Source organism: Acomys minous (assembly GCF_964271855.1).
Source record: "Acomys minous genome assembly, chromosome: 12".
Lineage (NCBI taxonomy): Eukaryota > Metazoa > Chordata > Mammalia > Rodentia > Muridae > Acomys > Acomys minous.
In genome coordinates this window covers 112,489,708-112,507,965 of record NC_140493.1, presented here as the reverse complement: position 1 = coordinate 112,507,965, position 18,258 = coordinate 112,489,708, and the positions used below count along the sequence as shown (strand labels likewise).

General features: G+C 61.4%; 1 protein-coding gene across 1 annotated transcript; it reads left to right on the top strand.

The window, feature by feature from the left end:
* Window positions 1–1,367: 1,367 nt before the first annotated feature.
* On the top strand, window positions 1,368–18,222 carry FASN (fatty acid synthase). The gene is made up of 43 exons (XM_084803155.1): window positions 1,368–1,526; window positions 2,608–2,743; window positions 3,184–3,336; window positions 4,309–4,482; window positions 4,671–4,871; window positions 4,993–5,115; window positions 5,204–5,319; window positions 5,402–5,536; window positions 6,190–6,652; window positions 6,777–6,964; window positions 7,215–7,404; window positions 7,922–8,016; window positions 8,238–8,372; window positions 8,443–8,646; window positions 8,731–8,846; window positions 9,016–9,188; window positions 9,283–9,474; window positions 9,551–9,631; window positions 9,725–9,904; window positions 10,013–10,195; window positions 10,271–10,474; window positions 10,690–10,976; window positions 11,319–11,705; window positions 11,788–11,955; window positions 12,033–12,151; window positions 12,251–12,405; window positions 12,495–12,698; window positions 12,843–12,993; window positions 13,077–13,255; window positions 13,358–13,477; window positions 13,577–13,699; window positions 13,787–14,010; window positions 14,227–14,428; window positions 14,553–14,704; window positions 14,807–14,898; window positions 15,037–15,188; window positions 15,271–15,513; window positions 15,737–15,925; window positions 16,102–16,329; window positions 16,417–16,637; window positions 16,759–16,857; window positions 16,974–17,225; window positions 17,311–18,222. Exons 2-43 carry the CDS (start codon window positions 2,617–2,619, stop codon window positions 17,446–17,448), a joined length of 7,518 nt encoding a protein of 2,505 aa, XP_084659281.1. The 5' UTR covers window positions 1,368–1,526; window positions 2,608–2,616; the 3' UTR covers window positions 17,449–18,222.
* Window positions 18,223–18,258: the final 36 nt, after the last annotated feature.

The window sequence follows — 18,258 nt, the reverse complement described above, 5'->3', positions numbered from 1 at the left end:
GGAGCCATGGGACAGCTTCCTAACAGCCCACCTAGGGACACTGTGCTTCCAACCAGCACGGGCTGTGTCTCACAAGTAGCCTTGCTGCTTCCATCGGTGAAAAGATGAGCAGAGATGTCCTGCTCTGACCGCGGTGTCCTTCTCCGTGGACAGGCTGAGACTCTGCCTGCAAGCCCGCTGCTATCCTGAGCCCCTGATAGCTACAGAGGCAGGGCTCAGGCACCTTTCAGAAGGAACTCGAGTGGACAGCCAAGTTGGAGAAGCTAGAAGTCAGGGTTAACACCCGAGGCTGAGGCTCTGGCACCCTTTTGCATCTAGGCTTTTTGAGGCGCCAAGCTATAGAGAGGCATTCTAGGACCACTGACGCCTCACCACAGGCCCCCCCCCACAAGGCCATTGCCCTATAAGGTGTCGCTTTAGTGGCCTGGGCCTTAAGTGGAAGGGCAGCAGGGAAGAAAGCAACCTCTCTGGGCACTCAGGAGGCCCTGAGCAGTCTGTCTCTTTTTGGTCGGTGGGTTTTGTCATCTCCCGTCCCCAAATTCGAAAACCCTTTCCAAAGAGGAATTTAAAGGGAGGGAGGAAGAGGGTCCCGGAAGCTAGCATCTCAGGAGGCGCGCAGCAGCTCCTTTGTTCCCACCATGCGGGGGAGGGGAGGTATCCCGCTCGCCAGATGGCCGCGCCTGGACACCGCGCGGACTCCGAGACCGCCGCACGCACTCCTGCGTTCCCGATCCTGCCCACTGCTCCCGTCCCTGCCCGCACCCCGGTCTCCAAGGAAGCCCTGACAGATAGGGTGGGTGTCCGAGAAAGCCAGGCCACGATGACCGCTAGTAACCCCGCCGGAGGCGCCCTCCGCCAGGGTCAACGACCGCGCTTGCGCGGGCCCCACGAAGCTCCGTGCCGCTGTTGCCGGCCCATCACCCTATTGCCTAGCAACGCCCACCCGCGCGCCGCCATTGGGCCGTCACGAATGGCCTCGGTGCCCAATTGGTCCCGATGTGGAGCTGGCCACGCCCCTCGGCTCCGCGCGCGCTACGATCACGGCGTGGAGTCGCGGCGACGTGGGCCTGTCCCCCGCGTGGCCTGGTGTCCTCCTCACGTCCCCAATGTGACCAAGCACTCCCGATCCACACTGCGCGCGCACAACGCACACCTGGGGGCTTGGGGGGTGGGGGGCACAGAAACGAGGGCGTCGGGATGGAACCCGCGTGGCCTGCGCGAGGCTGGGGGCGGGGACGGAAGCGGGCGGGGGATGCGCGCGCCCGCTCAGGGTCCCGGCTGGGGGCGGCGCGCGCGGGCATCACCCCACCGGCGGCGGCGCGCCGGGTCCCGGGGCGCAGCCCCGACGCTCATTGGCCTGGGCGGCGCAGCCAAGCTGTCAGCCCATGTGGCGTGGCCGCGCGGGGATGGCCGCGGTTTAAATAGCGCCGGCGCGGCCTAGAGGGAGCCAGAGAGACGGCAGCGGTGTCCCATCCAGCTCGCCTGCCGCGCTCCGCGCTTGTCGTCTGCCTCCAGAGCCCAGTCAGGTACGCCGCTGCGGGCCGGGGTCCGGGGCGGCCGGCCGGGGTCGGGTTGCCGCGGCTCGGGCGGGAGGACAGGCGGGCGCCGATCCTCAGGACCCCTGCGCTCACAAAAGCGCCGCCGCGCCCCTCCGACGGCCAACCACCCGGCTGCGCGCTCGGTCCGGCCGAGAGGGGCGCGGGAGGGGTGTGCGGAGAGCCAGCGCGGCGGGCCGCTGTCACGTGGGCGCCGCGCCAGCCGGGTGCAGGAGGCCGGGCGCCGCGTGGATGGGGCCGGGGCCTCCGCTCTCGTGGGGGCCTTTGGCGGGGCGCGGGAGGCCGCGGTGGTACCCGCCAGCTTGGAGAGGCCAGATGCGGGTCTGGGTGCGCACGAGGCCCCGCGAGCCTCAGCGGAAGTCATCAACCCATCCAGGCCTCGCCCCGCAAGGTGGTGCGGAAGCCTCTACGCTGCACTACGGCTGGCTGTAAAGCCTGTGCTGTCCCGGGCAAGTGCCTTAGGGACCCGAGGACATAGCAAGGCCCTTGTGTTGCCGCGGCCAGGTCACAAGGTGTTCAGCCAAGTGGCGAGAGGCTTCTTCCTGCCCCTGCTCCGCACCCAGCGGATCTTGCTGGAGGGGTCCTTTGGCCCCGCCAGGCCTGGGCACCCGGTAGTCGTCAGGCCTGTACCCTCTGAGTCCTTACCAAGCCTGAGCAGCTGTGGCTCTCCACCCCCATCACGGAAGGGAAGCGCTGGCTTCCCGGTGGCCCTAGGTGAGAGTGCCCAGACCCTGCTCCTCGCAGCCCCACCTTCTCTTTCAAGTTCCTGATTTGACCAGCTTGGGATGGAGCCATACACTCTGGCAAGGCAGGGTCAGGCCTGGTCGAGTGCCGGTACCCTGAGAGGGAACAAAACCTCAGAAATAGCTATCAGTGCAAAGAGAGACCTAGCACCCAGCCCGCCCAGTGACTTACCCGATAGTTTCCCCTAGAGGTTTTCTGAGCACTTTTCTCTCAGAAAGTCAGGGCAGGCACTAGCTACCTGTGGATTCAGGGCAGCTGTGGCTGGGCTGACCCTTGTGTGTGGCCCACCGTGCTACCTTTCCCACAGAGAAGAGCCATGGAGGAGGTGGTGATAGCCGGCATGTCGGGGAAGTTGCCCGAGTCAGAGAACCTGCAGGAGTTCTGGGACAACCTCATTAACGGTGTGGACATGGTTACAGACGATGACAGGCGGTGGAAGGCTGGTGAGTGTCCCCTCAGGGCCGAGACACTTCCCGAACACAGGGCCTGATGTAAAGGACAGGTGGCTTGCTTGGGTCCCGAACGGAGGACACCAAAGGCGACCGATGTCCTGCCTGCAGCCTACGCCCCCAGCTGGCACATGGCACCTAGAATGCTCCTTGCTTGACTCTCACACCCAACGGGCTCCAGCGAGCAGCTCGACCTGATGGGCAAGTGTGAGTCAGCAGTGTGAGGCCAGCCTGGCCAGCCTCTTATCAGGCAGAGGGTCTCCCGGTCAGGCTGGGGTCAGCAGGGGTGGTCACCAGCCTCACCTCCAGGGGCTTCCACTTTGGGTCACCACACTCGGGTGGATGTTTTGGGACCCCCTCTTTAGCAGCGAGGCCACCAGCCAGTTCTTTCTGGGAGCCTTCCCTGTGGCTTCAGGGGCTGTGATGTTCCACAGGGCTCTATGGTCTGCCCAAGCGGTCTGGAAAGCTGAAAGACCTGTCCAAGTTCGACGCCTCCTTCTTTGGGGTCCACCCCAAGCAGGCACACACAATGGATCCCCAGCTCCGGCTGCTCTTGGAAGTCAGCTATGAGGCCATTGTGGACGGAGGTGGGTCACTGGAGTGTCACATGCTGCCCTGGGGGCTGGGGACGTAGTTGAGGGGAGAGCACTTGGTCTGTGTGCACAGGAGCCTGGGCGTCATCCCCAGCACTGTAAACAGGACAAGGAAATGCAGCAACGATATCTCCTAGGCTTTGAGGTCAGAGAAAGGCATGGCACAGGCCTCTCTGGCTGTGTCCCCAACCCCGATGTAGGGCCATTGGTTCTGGAGGCGGGGGCCCTGAGCAAGCCATGGTTTCACAACTGCACACTAGCAGTGTCCCAGGCGCGCCCTGTTACCCCAGTTTCCTCACTCCCTGATGTCTGGCTGGTCTTGGGCTGAGGGTGGGGCTTACAGTAGGTAGCTCTGCCTGCGGGGGCTCAGCCTCAAGCTTTGGCAGCAACCCTGTCCACTGGCAGTCTCTTATTATGGATCCTGCTACTTGGGACATTGACGTGCCCCCAGGGATAGAAGGCCCCACACTGGGCAGCCAGCGTAGGTTGGTGAGCTTCAGGTTGGCGGATGCTAACTGGCCCGATACTTGATAATGTAAGGCCACCGTGGGGTCGGGTTAAGGCCAGGGATCACAGGACTTTTGGAGCCTCAGAGGTGAAAATGCAGGTCGACACCACTACCACCTTGGGCCTATCTGCCCAGGCTCTGTTAAAGACTGGGCATCGCTCCCTGGGGGTTACCCACTGTCCTCTGCTTTCTCAGCTTGGACACTTGGCCTTTGTGTCCTTATCTCAGCCTGTCCCAGGCCAAGCTGCCCTTGGCACTAGAGGACTCATTGGCCAGCAGGCTCTTGAGACCCAGCAGTGACACCAGAGGCCAAGGGAGTTGTTGCCTTTGGACAATGCTGTCCTCTGTGCTTCCTGTGGCCTCCATGGCTGCTGCGTGACCCAGACCTCCGAGGGCCACTGTGTCCTCTTATGGTGCCCGTCTCGCCCAAACCCATGTGGCTGTTGCTGCCCTGGCAGGCATCAACCCGGCTTCACTCCGAGGAACAAGCACTGGCGTCTGGGTGGGCGTGAGTGGATCCGAGGCATCAGAGGCCCTGAGCAGAGACCCTGAGACACTTCTAGGCTACAGCATGGTGGGCTGCCAGCGAGCCATGATGGCCAACAGGCTTTCCTTCTTCTTTGACTTCAAAGGTGGGTTTTTCTCCCAGCTGTGGGCATGGGCCCAACTGTGTGTGTGCACCCACCTAGGCAGCCCTTTAGACTGGACGTCCTCGGTCCTGGGGAAGGCTGAGGGGGTTGCTCAGGCCCTTCCCCTCCCCTGTGGGGGGTTTAGGATCTGTCCTGAGGCACCAGCACCTGCTTTATGCCCGTGCCCCCAGGACCCAGCATTGCCCTGGACACAGCCTGCTCCTCCAGCCTACTGGCACTGCAGAACGCCTACCAGGCCATCCGCAGCGGCGAGTGCCCTGCTGCCCTCGTGGGTGGCATCAACGTGCTGCTGAAGCCCAACACCTCGGTGCAGTTCATGAAGCTGGGCATGCTCAGCCCTGACGGCACCTGCAAGTCCTTCGACGACGCGGGTAAGACTGGGCTGGGTAGGACCCTCGGGCTCTGGAGCCCGTGCCCAGTGTGTACGGCGTGGATCGTGTGCACGCACACCACGCCGCCAGAGCACCTGGCTGAGGTGTTGGTCTGCCCTAGGGAATGGGTACTGTCGCTCCGAGGCCGTTGTGGTAGTTCTGCTGACCAAGAAGTCCCTGGCCCGGCGGGTCTATGCCACTGTACTGAATGCTGGCACCAACACAGATGGCTGCAAGGAGCAAGGTGGGCACGCGGGGAAAGAGAGCGTGGGTTGTAAGAAGCAAGGATGTGGAGTGTGCAGGGCTTAATACCGCACTGCCCTCTACCCCAGGTGTGACGTTCCCCTCTGGAGAAGCTCAGGAGCAGCTCATCCACTCGCTGTACCGACCAGCCGGCCTGGCCCCTGAGTCCCTTGAGTATATTGAAGCCCACGGCACAGGCACCAAGGTGAAAGCCCTTCCTGGGGCTTTCCTCTACCCTCAACAGGGTGTCACCTGGCTGCAGCCTTAACTTACTCTGTCCCCTGCAGGTGGGTGACCCCCAGGAACTGAACAGCATTGTGCGAGCCCTGTGTGCCTCCCGCCAGAGCCCTCTGTTAATTGGATCCACCAAATCCAACATGGGACACCCCGAGCCTGCGTCTGGGCTAGCAGCCCTGGCCAAGGTGAGCAGGTTGTGCTCCCTGAACAGGGTCTCTGCCACATGGCTAGCTGCATGCTGTGCCCACCATTTGCCGACCTCGGAGCTCCTGCCTGCCTACTAACTAACCCTTCGGCTGTGCCATGGCTCAAATGCAGGGAGAGTGGGGCTACCCTCATGGCACATCCTGTGGTCAGTGTGCTGAGTTGTGTAGCTTCTGGCCAAAAGGAACACTTGGCTACGGAAAGGATGGGGACAGTTCTGAGGAAATGTCCAGGCAGCCAGGTCCAGCAAAATGCCTCCTTCGGGGGCGGGTCATCACGGGGGTCATGGGGTTGGGGAGTGAGCCAGCATCAGCATCAGCTCTGGTGTGCTCATTCCTGCTGGGTGACCCTGCACACCTGGCTGTCCACTTGGAGGGACTTGCAGCTTGTTTCTACATTGGCAGACATGTGCGGTTGTTTGGGCTTCTGGGGCTGGGCCTGGCTTGGGGGTTCGTGTTCAGGCATACAGACCCTCAACTTGGGGACCATTTCCCCCCCCCCCCAACACCGGTGAGGGCACAAGACCAGAGGAGACTTGAGTCTTTGTGCCCAGTACACACAGCACATGGACCTGTGGTGTAGTGTCCACACCTGGCTGGGTCAACTGTCCACTAATCGTGCGTTCTCGCTACAGGTGCTGCTATCCCTGGAACATGGGGTTTGGGCCCCCAACCTGCATTTCCACAACCCCAACCCTGAAATCCCAGCACTTCTTGACGGGCGCCTGCAGGTGGTAGACAAACCCCTGCCTGTTCACGGTGGCAACGTGGGCATCAACTCTTTTGGCTTTGGAGGTGCCAACGTTCACATCATCCTCCAACCCAACACGCAGCAGGCCCCTGCGCCTGCCCCACATGCCTCGCTCCCCCGTTTGCTGCAGGCCAGTGGGCGCACCATGGAGGCAGTGCAGGGCCTGCTGGAGCAGGGCCGCCAGCACAGCCAGGACTTGGCCTTTGTGAACATGCTCAACAACATCGCAGTGGCCCCGACAGCTGCCATGCCCTACAGGGGCTACGCCGTGCTCGGGGTTGAGGGAGCTGTGCAGGAAGTGCAGCAAGTGTCTGCCAGCAAGCGTCCAGTCTGGTTCATCTGCTCCGGTGAGCCTCCCCACCCCTGTTCTCCCTGGCTGGCCCTCATCAGAGGGGGGGGGGCAGTCCACTGTTCTTGAGGGTGAGGCTGGTAGGTGGCCATGCTGTGGCCCTGATAAGCTTTCTGGGACAGGAATGGGCACACAGTGGCGTGGGATGGGGCTGAGCCTCATGCGCCTGGACAGCTTCCGTGAGTCAATCCTGCGCTCTGATGAGGTTGTGAAGCCATTGGGAGTGAAAGTGTCAGACCTTCTGCTCAGCACGGATGAGAACACCTTTGACGACATCGTGAACGCCTTTGTGAGCCTCACTGCCATCCAGGTATGTCACGTGCATGGCCTTGCCTTCCTCAGAAGCAAGGAGCCATACTCAGCAGTCACACCGTGCTGGCCCTGTCCAACACGTGCCCTTCACTGGGCAGAGCTTCACGCCGGGCGCGACATTAGGGAAGCAGCAGTCCTGACACAGAGGTCCCTGAGGGGGGAGGCTTGGTGTGCTGGGCCTTCCGTTCCGGCTTGTCAGGCTAGTGATCCAGGGCCTGTGTGACCCGGCCTATGTCTCCACTCCCCAGATCGCCCTCATAGACCTGCTGACTGCTGTGGGGCTGAAACCCGACGGCATCATTGGGCACTCCTTGGGAGAGGTTGCCTGTGGCTATGCGGATGGCTGCCTCTCCCAGAGAGAGGCTGTGCTTGCAGCCTACTGGAGAGGCCAGTGCATCAAGGAGGCCCACCTCCCACCCGGATCCATGGCAGCTGTGGGTAGGTACCTTCCCAGGGTCTCCAGCTGCATTAGGCACCGGGATCTTCCTGGAAGGGGCTTCTGACCTGGGTCCTTCAAAAGAACCAACTGTCTTGGCTTCAAGGGGAGAGGTCACTCTGCCCAGATTGTCTTTATAGGAGGCTTCAGTTGTGCTGAGCCCGCAGGCCTGTGTAAGGTATGAAAACACCCCACACGTGAGATGAGGGTCAAGGGGCTGAGGAGAGCTAGCTACTCACCCTGAGTGTTCACTGCCCAGCTCCTCCACTGTTTACCTCTGACACCCCTCAGGTGACACCTGGCTCCTTTTCTAACTTGTCACCTCCTCTTGAGATTAGACGTGGCGGGGGAGTTGAACGTGCCCTGGGAAGGCCAAGTGCTGAGGCAGTCACTATGCCATCTCTTGACAACCCACCAGCACCGTGGGCCACCCAGGTGGTGTTCATGGCAGAATCCTCCCTGGTCCAGGATGCTGGGCTGGGCTGCAGCCAGTTCTGAGGCCTGCCACTCTGCCTGCAGGTTTGTCCTGGGAGGAGTGTAAAGAACGCTGTCCGCCTGGTGTGGTGCCTGCCTGCCACAACTCTGAGGACACTGTGACCATCTCTGGACCTCAGGTGGGCCCTGCAACCATAGCAGGACTTCTGTCCCCTGCATTTTGCTCTGGCCCTACCTGGGAGGCAAGGCCTCCTCAGTCTGTGTCTACCAAGTCCTAAAGGGCCCAGCTGGTGAGCTACACTTGTCCCAGGCCCTCAGGGTGAGACCTAAGCTGGGTGGACTCTACCTGACCAGGGAGAGCCAGACCAGGCCCCTCTGACACCGGCCTTAATGCCTGCAGGCTGCAGTGAGTGAGTTTGTGGCTCAGCTGAAGCAGGAAGGTGTGTTTGCCAAGGAGGTGCGAACCGGCGGCCTTGCCTTTCACTCATATTTCATGGAAGGCATCGCCCCCACGCTGCTGCAGGCTCTCAAGAAGGTGAGTGGCTGGCCACACCTGGACCTACAGGCATGGTGACTTTACTTGCTAACCAAGCTCCTGTGTGCAGGTGATCCGGGAGCCAAGGCCTCGCTCAGCTCGCTGGCTCAGCACCTCCATCCCCGAGGCCCAGTGGCAGAGCAGCCTGGCCCAGACATCTTCTGCTGAATACAATGTCAACAACCTGGTGAGCCCTGTGCTCTTCCAGGAGGCACTGTGGCACATCCCTGAGCACGCCGTGGTGCTGGAGATTGCACCCCACGCACTGCTGCAGGTGAGCGCCCGGGCCGCCTGGGTCACTGGAGAGGGCAAGGCGGCAGGGACGAGGTCACAGCCTGGCCCCTCTCTGCCTTGCTAGGCTGTCCTGAAGCGAGGTGTGAAGTCCACCTGCACCATCGTCCCGCTGATGAAGAGGGACCATAAAGATAACTTGGAGTTCTTCCTCACCAACCTCGGCAAGGTGCACCTCACAGGGTAGGTCTCCGCTTTTCTGCTGCTCCCGTGGGGCCCACACCGCCCCCCATGACAGGGCTGCTGTTGGCCCAACTCACTTCTGTCCCTCAGTCTTGAGGACTTAAAAACGGGGCAAAAAGTGTTTGAGATCTTAGGGCCAGCTGTGTTACTCACGCTCCCTTTTCACCAGCGTCGATGTCAACCCCAATGGCCTGTTCCCACCTGTGGCGCTCCCGGTGCCCCGGGGGACTCCTCTCATCTCCCCTCACATCAAGTGGGACCACAGTCAGACTTGGGACGTCCCAGCTGCTGAAGACTTCCCCAATGGCTCCAGCTCCTCGTCTGCTACAGTCTATAGTATCGGTGAGCCGGGCCTCGTGGTGGTGGTGGTGGTGGTGGTGGTGGTGGTCTCCTTCCCAGGCCCATGGGCCAGTGCTGAGGCCTTCATCCCTCACAGATGCCGGTCCCGAGTCGCCTGACCACTACCTGGTAGACCACTGCATCGACGGCCGCGTCATCTTCCCTGCCACTGGCTACCTGTGTCTGGTGTGGAAGACGCTGGCTCGCAGCTTGAGCCTGTCCTTAGAAGAGACTCCTGTGGTATTTGAGGACGTGACACTTCATCAGGCCACCATACTGCCCAAGACAGGTACAAGGCGCCTTCCGTGGGAGCTGCTGAAGTTGTCATGACTTTGCTCTGACACCCCCACCTCCTTTCCCCGCAGGAACTGTGTCTCTGGAGGTGCGGCTGCTAGAGGCCTCCCATGCCTTTGAAGTGTCTGAGAACGGCAACCTGATCGTGAGTGGTGAGTGTGACCTGGCTGGGCCTGTGTGGCTGGGGCCCAGCTCCTCCTAGCTTGCCCCGGGCTCAGGCCCTCCGCTTGCCCTGTCTCCTGCAGGGAAAGTGTCCCAGTGGGAAGACCCTAACTCCAAGTTCTTCGACCACCCGGAAGACCTGAACCCCCCTGAGTCCACACCTGTCTCCCGCTTGACCCAGACAGAAGTGTACAAGGAGTTGAGGCTGCGTGGCTATGATTATGGCCCTCAGTTCCAGGGCATCTATGAGGCCAGCCTTGAAGGTGGGTTTTGGCACCCCAGAGTCAGTGAGTGTGACTACCAGGGGCACCTCCTGCTGGGGGGGCTCTGGAGCAGGTGGGCCTGCGTGCTGACCGGCCCCTCTGCTGCAGGTGAGCAGGGCAAGCTGCTCTGGAGAGACAACTGGGTGACCTTCCTGGACACAATGCTGCAGGTGTCCATTCTGGGTGCCAGCCAGCAGCAGAGTCTGCGGCTACCGACCCGCGTGACGGCCATCCACATCCACCCCGCCACCCACCTGCAGAGGGTGTACACGCTGGAGGGGGAGACCCAAGGTAGCTCTGGCCCTCGCGTTGTGCACCTGAGTCCTGGGCTGGGCATTACCTACACTAACCAGTGTGTCTCCATAGTGGTGGATGTGAAAACTAGCTCCTGTCTGGGCAGCACGGTGTCTGGCGGTGTCCGCATCTCCAGACTACACACCACGGCAGCCCCACGGCGGCAGCAGGAACAGCTGGTTCCCACCTTGGAGAAGTTCGTCTTCACACCCCACATGGAGGCCGGGTGCCTGTCTGAGAGCGCCACCCTGCAGAGAGAGCTGCAGCTGTGCCAGGGTGAGGGAGCTCCCTCCTCTGTGGGACTGTGTGGACCTTGGGGTTGGTGAGAGGGGAGCCTTCCCTCGGTGGGCTCGCACCTCGGCTGGGCGCAGCTTTGCACTGCGTCCCTTCCTCCGGTTGCTGTCTCTCCAGCTGTTGGCTTGTCCTGTGGGCCAGCGGGTGGGGTAGGTGGCTGGAAGCCTTGGAGAACATAGGCCTTCTCCCGCTCCCAGGGCTGGCACAGGCTCTGCAGAACAAGGCCCCCCAGCAGGGGCTGAAGACGGCAGTGCCTGGGCTGGAGGAGCTCCCACAGCATGCTCTACCTCAGCTGCTGGCAGCTGCTTGCCAGCTGCAGCTCAACGGGACCCTGCAGCTGGAGTTGGGCGAGGCCCTGGCTCAAGAAAGGCTCCTGCTGCCGGAAGACCCTCTGATCAGTGGCCTCCTCAACTCCCAGGCACTCAAGGCCTGCGTAGACACGGCCCTGGAGAACCTGACTGGTCTCAAGATGAAGGTGGTGGAGGTGGGTGCTGGAGAGGTGGGCAGGCCCTGTGCGTGGGTCCAGGGCAAAGCAGGCAGCCAGGGGGTAGCAGGTCACTGTGGTGCTCTGGTCCACTGTGAATGATTATGGGAGAATTTCACCCCTCGCCACCCAGAAGACTTCTGGGGAGAATCCTGGGGTGCCTTGGGCTCCATCCAAGCTGGGACATTGTAGACAAACTCCAGAGGAGAGTGCAGTAGAGCACTTGGGGGGGCGCTCCTGGCTGCCACTGCCACAGAACTGAGCAGCCGGGGTGCAGACCCAGCCCCCGAGGTTTTGCTGTTTCCTAGAAGCAACAGAACTAAGATGCTCCCCCTACCCCAGGTGCTGGCCGGAGAAGGTCACTTGTACACCCGCATCCCGGCCCTGCTCAACACCCAGCCTATGCTGCAACTGGAGTATACAGCCACCGACTGCCTCCCCCAGTCCCTGCAGGATGTCCAGGCCAAGCTGCAGCAGCACGACGTTGCTCAGGCGCAGTGGAACCCTTCCGATCCTGCTCCCAACAACCTGGGTGCACTTGACCTTCTGGTGTGCAACTGTTCAGTGGCCACTCTGGAGGATCCAGCCTTGGCCCTGGGCAACATGGCAGCCGCCCTCAAGGAAGGTGGTTTCCTGTTAATGCACACAGTGCTCAAAGGTCATGTCCTTGGGGAGACCTTGGCCTGCCTCCCCTCTGAGGTGCAGCCTGGGCTCAGCCTCCTAAGCCAGGTACTGCGGCTAGTCCCGAGGGGCAGGAGAGGGCCGGGCGTGGCTCGGCCAGCTCAGCACTTACAAGACTCCATATACATAGGAAGAGTGGGAGAGCCTGTTCTCACAAAAGGCACTGCGTCTGGTGGGCCTTAAAAAGTCCTTCTACGGGACCGCACTCTTCCTGTGCCGCCGCCGAGCCACCCTGCAGGACGGCCCCATCTTCCTGCCTGTGGAGGACACCAGCTTCCAGTGGGTGGACTCTCTGAAGGTCAGGGCCTGGGGCTGGGCACCTTCCTTGCCCTGGCACATGACCCTCCTGGAGGCTGACCTTTCTTTGCTCCGCAGAGCACCTTGGCCACATCTTCCTCCCAGCCTGTGTGGCTAACAGCCATGGATTGCCCCAACTCGGGTGTGGTGGGCTTGGTGACCTGCCTCCGCAAAGAGCCTGGTGGACACCGGATTCGGTAGGAGAGGCCCTGAGTGATGCCGTCCCTCCTTTCCTCCCTCCCGCCCTCCCGCCCTCCCCTCCACCCTTGATACCCTTACCACCTCTGTCCCCACAGGTGTATCCTGCTGTCCAACCTCAGCAGCACATCTCATGTCCCCAAGCTGGACCCTGGCTCCTCAGAGCTACAGAGTGTGCTGGAGAGTGACCTGGTGATGAATGTGTACCGCGATGGCGCCTGGGGTGCATTCCGTCACTTCCTGTTAGAGCAGGGTAAGCCCATTGCTGCCCTGTACCTGTCTGGCCAACGAGGGAGCCTGGCCGGGTAGCCCTGTGGCATCCTTGCTTCCTTTCGCCCTCAGACAAGCCCGAGGAGCAGACGGCACACGCCTTTGTAAATGTGCTTACCCGAGGCGACCTTGCCTCCATCCGCTGGGTCTGCTCGCCCCTCAAACACGCGCAGCCCGCCAGCGCAGGGGCGCAGCTCTGCACAGTCTACTACGCCTCACTCAACTTCCGGGACATCATGCTGGCCACGGGCAAGCTGTCCCCTGATGCCATTCCAGGTGCCACTCAGGGTGGGGTGAGAAGGAAGTCCTGACGCCAGCTCCTGGGGAGGAGAGGGCTCCCCAGCACCAGGGCCTACACTTGGACCCTGCACCCTGACAACCCTCAGTGCAGACAGGAGCCTCTCCTCTGTCTGCCCACAGGTAAATGGGCCAGCCGGGACTGCATGCTCGGCATGGAATTCTCAGGCCGCGACAGGTGTGGCCGGCGCGTGATGGGGCTGGTGCCTGCAGAAGGCCTGGCCACCTCAGTCCTGTTGTCACCAGACTTCCTCTGGGATGTACCCTCCAGCTGGTGAGCAGGCTGGGCTACAGTTGGGGGCGTAACATGATCTTAGTTGGTGACCAGACGGAGTTGACCCTGTGCTGTTCCCTCAGGACCTTGGAGGAGGCAGCATCCGTGCCCGTTGTCTACACCACTGCCTACTACGCCCTCGTAGTGCGTGGGCGGATTCAGCCTGGGGAGACCGTGCTCATCCACTCAGGCTCAGGTGGTGTGGGCCAGGCAGCCATCTCCATCGCCCTGAGTCTGGGCTGCCGAGTCTTCACCACTGTGGGTAAGCCTCCCCCGCCGCCGCCGCCGCCGCCCAGCCCCTCCCAGGCCCTCAGACCCTCGTGAGCTCGGTGGCCCAACCTCACTGTGTCCTCTCTCGCAACAGGCTCTGCCGAGAAGCGAGCATACCTCCAGGCCAGGTTCCCTCAGCTCGATGACACCAGCTTTGCTAACTCGAGAGACACGTCATTTGAGCAGCATGTGTTACGACACACTGGTGGCAAAGGTAAGTACCCACCTGGGCCACTGCTGAGAGTGGGCGCGCAGTCAGCCCAGCCTCTGGACGGAGGTGTGGATGACCAGGACGACCTGTTTGCCACCACAGGGGTCGACCTGGTCCTCAACTCCCTGGCAGAAGAGAAGCTACAGGCCAGCGTGCGGTGCCTGGCTCAGCATGGCCGCTTCTTAGAGATCGGCAAATTTGATCTTTCTAACAACCACCCACTGGGTATGGCTGTAGTCCTGGGGTGGGTGGGGGCCGGTGTTGGGCACAGGGATGTCCACCAGTGAACATGACTTTCCCTCTCCTGCTCAGGCATGGCTATCTTCCTGAAGAACATCACTTTCCATGGGATCCTGCTGGACGCACTTTTTGAGGAGGCCAGCAGCAGCTGGCGGGAGGTCTCGGCACTGCTGCAGGCTGGCATCCGTGATGGGGTTGTGAAACCCCTCAAGTGCACAGTGTTCCCCAAGGCCAAGGTGGAAGACGCCTTCCGCTACATGGCTCAGGGGAAGCATATTGGCAAAGTCCTTGTCCAGGTGAGGCGAGGCCCTCGGGTGCTCACCCACCCCGGCTGCCTTGTTAGTGTGGCGTGAGCATGCATGGCGCCTGTGCTGGGCTTAGAGGGCAGCTTGTCGGGGTTGATTGCCTCTACCACGTGGGTCCCAGGGCTCAGGCTCAGGTCATCAGGCGTGCCACAAGCTCCTTTCCCTCATGGCCTTGGGTTGGTCTGAGCCACAGTTGCTTACGTGCAGGTGCGGGCAGAGGAGCCAGAGGCTGTGTTACCAGGGGCCCAGCCCACCGTGATCTCCGCCATCTCCAAGACCTTCTGCCCGGCCCATAAGAGTTACATCATCACTGGTGGCCTAGGTGGCTTTGGCCTGGAGCTGGCCCGGTGGCTCATGCTTCGGGGGGCCCAGAAGCTTGTGCTGACTTCCCGGTCCGGGGTCCGCACAGGTAAGGAAGTAGGGGCACCTGGGCCAGCCGTAAGGAAGGCTGCCCTGTGCTGGAAGGTGTTGTGGGAGGGGCTGTAGCCCGCTTCCCTTCCTCCGGTGCAGCCCCACGGCCCTGTGTCCCGCAGGCTACCAGGCCAAGCAGGTTCGAGAGTGGAGGCGCCAGGGGATACAGGTGCTGGTGTCAACAAGCAACGCCAGCTCCCTGGACGGGGCCCGTGCACTCATTGCTGAAGCCACAAAGCTTGGGCCTGTTGGAGGTGTCTTCAACCTGGCCATGGTGAGAAAGGCATCCTGGGCACTGGGTACCTCCAAGCCTGAGACCCAGGGCAGCTATTCTTTGGGCTGGAGCTGCAGCAAGCACTAAAACCCTTTCTCCCAGGTTCTGAGAGACGCCATGCTAGAGAACCAGACTCCAGAACTCTTTCAGGATGTCAACAAGCCCAAATACAGTGGCACTCTGAACCTTGACAGGTGGGCAGTCCTTCCGCTTAGGTTTCCATGTGTGCCCGCCTGTGTTGGTCCCTGCTGGACCCGAGGACCGGGGAGGCCTGCTCTGGTTATGCATGGGCATGGTAGTAAGCAGGAAGTGACACGAGTCCCCACCCACAGGGCAACACGGGAAGCCTGCCCCGAGCTGGACTACTTTGTGGCCTTCTCCTCTGTAAGCTGTGGGCGTGGTAATGCTGGCCAAACCAACTACGGCTTCGCCAACTCTGCCATGGAGCGTATATGCGAGCAACGCAGACACAACGGCCTCCCAGGTGGGCCCTTCTGCCCGGTCCACCCCGTCTGCCGCTCTCTTGCCGCCTCACTCACCTGACACACTCCCTGCCTTGCCCACAGGCCTAGCCATACAGTGGGGTGCCATTGGTGACGTGGGCATTGTCCTGGAAGCGATGGGTACCAATGACACAGTCATCGGCGGCACCCTGCCGCAGCGTATCGCTTCTTGCATGGAGGTGCTGGACCTCTTCCTGAATCAGCCCCACGCAGTCCTGAGTAGCTTTGTGCGGGCTGAGAAGAAAGCTGTGTCCCATGACGGTGAAGCCCAGAGGGATCTGGTGAAGGCCGTAGCACACATCCTAGGTGAGCCCGCCTCAGCGCCTTCCTAGCTGAGGTGACTCTGAGCCTCAGCGTCCCATTTACAGGAGCAGAGGGCAGAGTTAGGTGGGCTGAGTGCTGGGCTAGTGGGGGGGGGGGAGGCGGCTGGGGAGCTATGACTGTAGTGATGGTTATTTGGAGAGGTTACATGGCCTGTGTGTGGTCCCCACGGCCCTTCTAAATAATGACCAGGCATCCCCTTTCACAGGCATCAGAGACCTATCAGGTATTAACCTGGACAGCTCGCTGGCAGACCTCGGCCTGGACTCTCTCATGGGTGTGGAAGTACGCCAGATCCTGGAACGTGAACATGACCTGGTGCTGCCCATGCGTGAGGTGCGGCAGCTCACGCTGCGGAAGCTGCAGGAACTGTCCTCCAGTGCTGGCTCAACCAGTGGTGCGTAGCAGGCAGCAGGCTGTGAGAGGGGTCCTGCCGGGGCGTGCAGTAGCAGAGGCAGCGGCAATGCCCTTTTCACAAAGAGCGCTTGGGGCCGCCCTTAATATGTGTATGCACGTGGTCACATGCGTGCCTGAGCCACATGTCGGGCTACCCTATATCCTCTGTCCTTACAGAGTCGGCATCCCCCAAGTCCAAGAATGACACGACCCTGAGGCAGGCGCAGCTGAACCTGAGCATCCTGCTGGTGAACCCCGAGGGGCCAACCCTGACCCGCCTCAACTCCGTGCAGAGCTCTGAGCGGCCTCTGTTCCTGGTGCACCCCATTGAAGGCTCTACCACTGTGTTCCACAGCCTGGCTGCCAAGCTCAGCGTGCCCACCTACGGTCTGCAGTGCACCCAAGGTACTGTGCATGTGTCGGACCGAGCAGGGCGTGGTTCCTTGGGCCTTGGTCCCTCATCAGCTGCTGAGCCCTCTGCTGTCATTACAGCTGCACCTCTGGACAGCATTCCAAACCTGGCCGCCTACTACATTGAGTGCATCAAGCAGGTGCAGCCAGAGGGCCCCTACAGAGTAGCTGGGTACTCCTTCGGAGCCTGTGTCGCCTTCGAGATGTGCTCCCAGCTGCAGGCCCAGCAGGGCCCAGCCCCCGCACACAACAGCCTCTTCCTGTTTGACGGCTCACACGCCTACGTACTGGCCCACACCCAGGTGAGAGCTGGGCCAACTGGTCCTGAGCCTCGCTGCCTGCGTCTGGCTCAGACTGCGCTTCTCCTGGGAGGGGTCCTGGTCACTTGGGTGCTGGCTGTAGCAGTCTCTCCTTCCCCAACAGAGCTACCGGGCAAAGATGACCCCAGGCTGTGAGGCCGAGGCCGAGGCCGAGGCCATATGTTTCTTCATAAAGCAGTTCATCGATGCAGAACATAACAAGGTGGGCCGGGAAACAAGGACCACCCAGGACCTGCAGGACCAGGGAGGCAGACCGTGGCCCCGCCCCCACCCAACCCCATGGCCCCGCCTCCCCATGCTCAGAGCTGTCCCTTCTAGGTGCTGGAGGCCTTGCTGCCACTGAAGAACCTGGAGGACCGGGTGGCTGCTGCTGTGAACCTCATCACAAAAAGCCACCACAGCCTGGACCGCCGTGAGCTGAGCTTTGCTGCCCTGTCCTTCTACCACAAGCTTCGAGCAGCCGAGCAGTATAAACCCAAGGCCAAGTACCATGGCAACGTGACGCTGATGCGTGCCAAGACAGGCGGTACCTACGGCGAGGGCTTGGGTGCTGACTACAACCTCTCGAAGGTGAGTGGGCAGGTGAGTGGGCAGGTGGACCTGCCACGGGCGGGGTGGGTGGCAGGGCCACAGACGGACACTGGCCTGTGTACAGGTGTGCGACGGGAAGGTGTCTGTGCACATCATTGAGGGTGACCACCGCACGCTGCTGGAGGGCAGTGGCCTAGAGTCTATCATCAGCATCATCCACAGCTCCCTGGCTGAGCCTCGAGTGAGTGTACGGGAGGGCTAGCCCAGGAAGCCACACTCCACACCCGCCACCAGAGATGCTCCGACCCCTACCACACCCTGAATGCAGGGACTAGGGAGGGTCCTGCTGGTGGGACCCCCTGCCCCTAGTGGCCCAGCACCACCCCCTCCCCTGGTGGCTGCTAGAAACAGAACCATCACATGTGTCCCAGCCACCTAGTGGGGTTCCCAGAGCCACTGACTTGGAGACACCCTGGTCTGTGAAGAGTCAGTGGAGGCCGGCAGGAACCAAACTGAGCCTTTTCTGCCGTGTGGCACTTGCCACACTGGTTGTTTCTCCATTAAATTCTCATATTTATTGTATTACTGGGAAAGACCCCCAGGGTTGACTGGTTCCAGAACCCTTAAAACAGTAGAAGCTGTGTGTGGGGAAGATCTCTGGGAAAGTCTCTGGGCCCACAGAAGGGCCGCTGCCTGGAGCCCCTTTGTGTCCTGGCTCTGCTCCCTGCAGAGCAGGGTATGGCGAGGGCTGGTTCCCGGGGAACGAGGACCCCAGCAGACACTGTAGCCCATGGCCTTGGTCCCCAGCACCCCGGCTGCACCCATGATGCAGGGTCAACCTGACCCTGCGGACCGCACCGGGCGCTGACTCTTACTTGTTTTCCAAGAAAAGGTTCAGGTTGCTGCTGGGTTTTGAATTTGCTGCAGCTGTCAGTGTAAAGAGCCATGTCTGGACTGTGTCATTTTTACACCAACCTGGTAAAATGCTGCTCTTGATGCTGTCCCATTCCCACAATTAAACTGCACGTGAGCGCTGGCCTCTGTCTCTTTCCAGTCCCTGACTTGCGCTTTA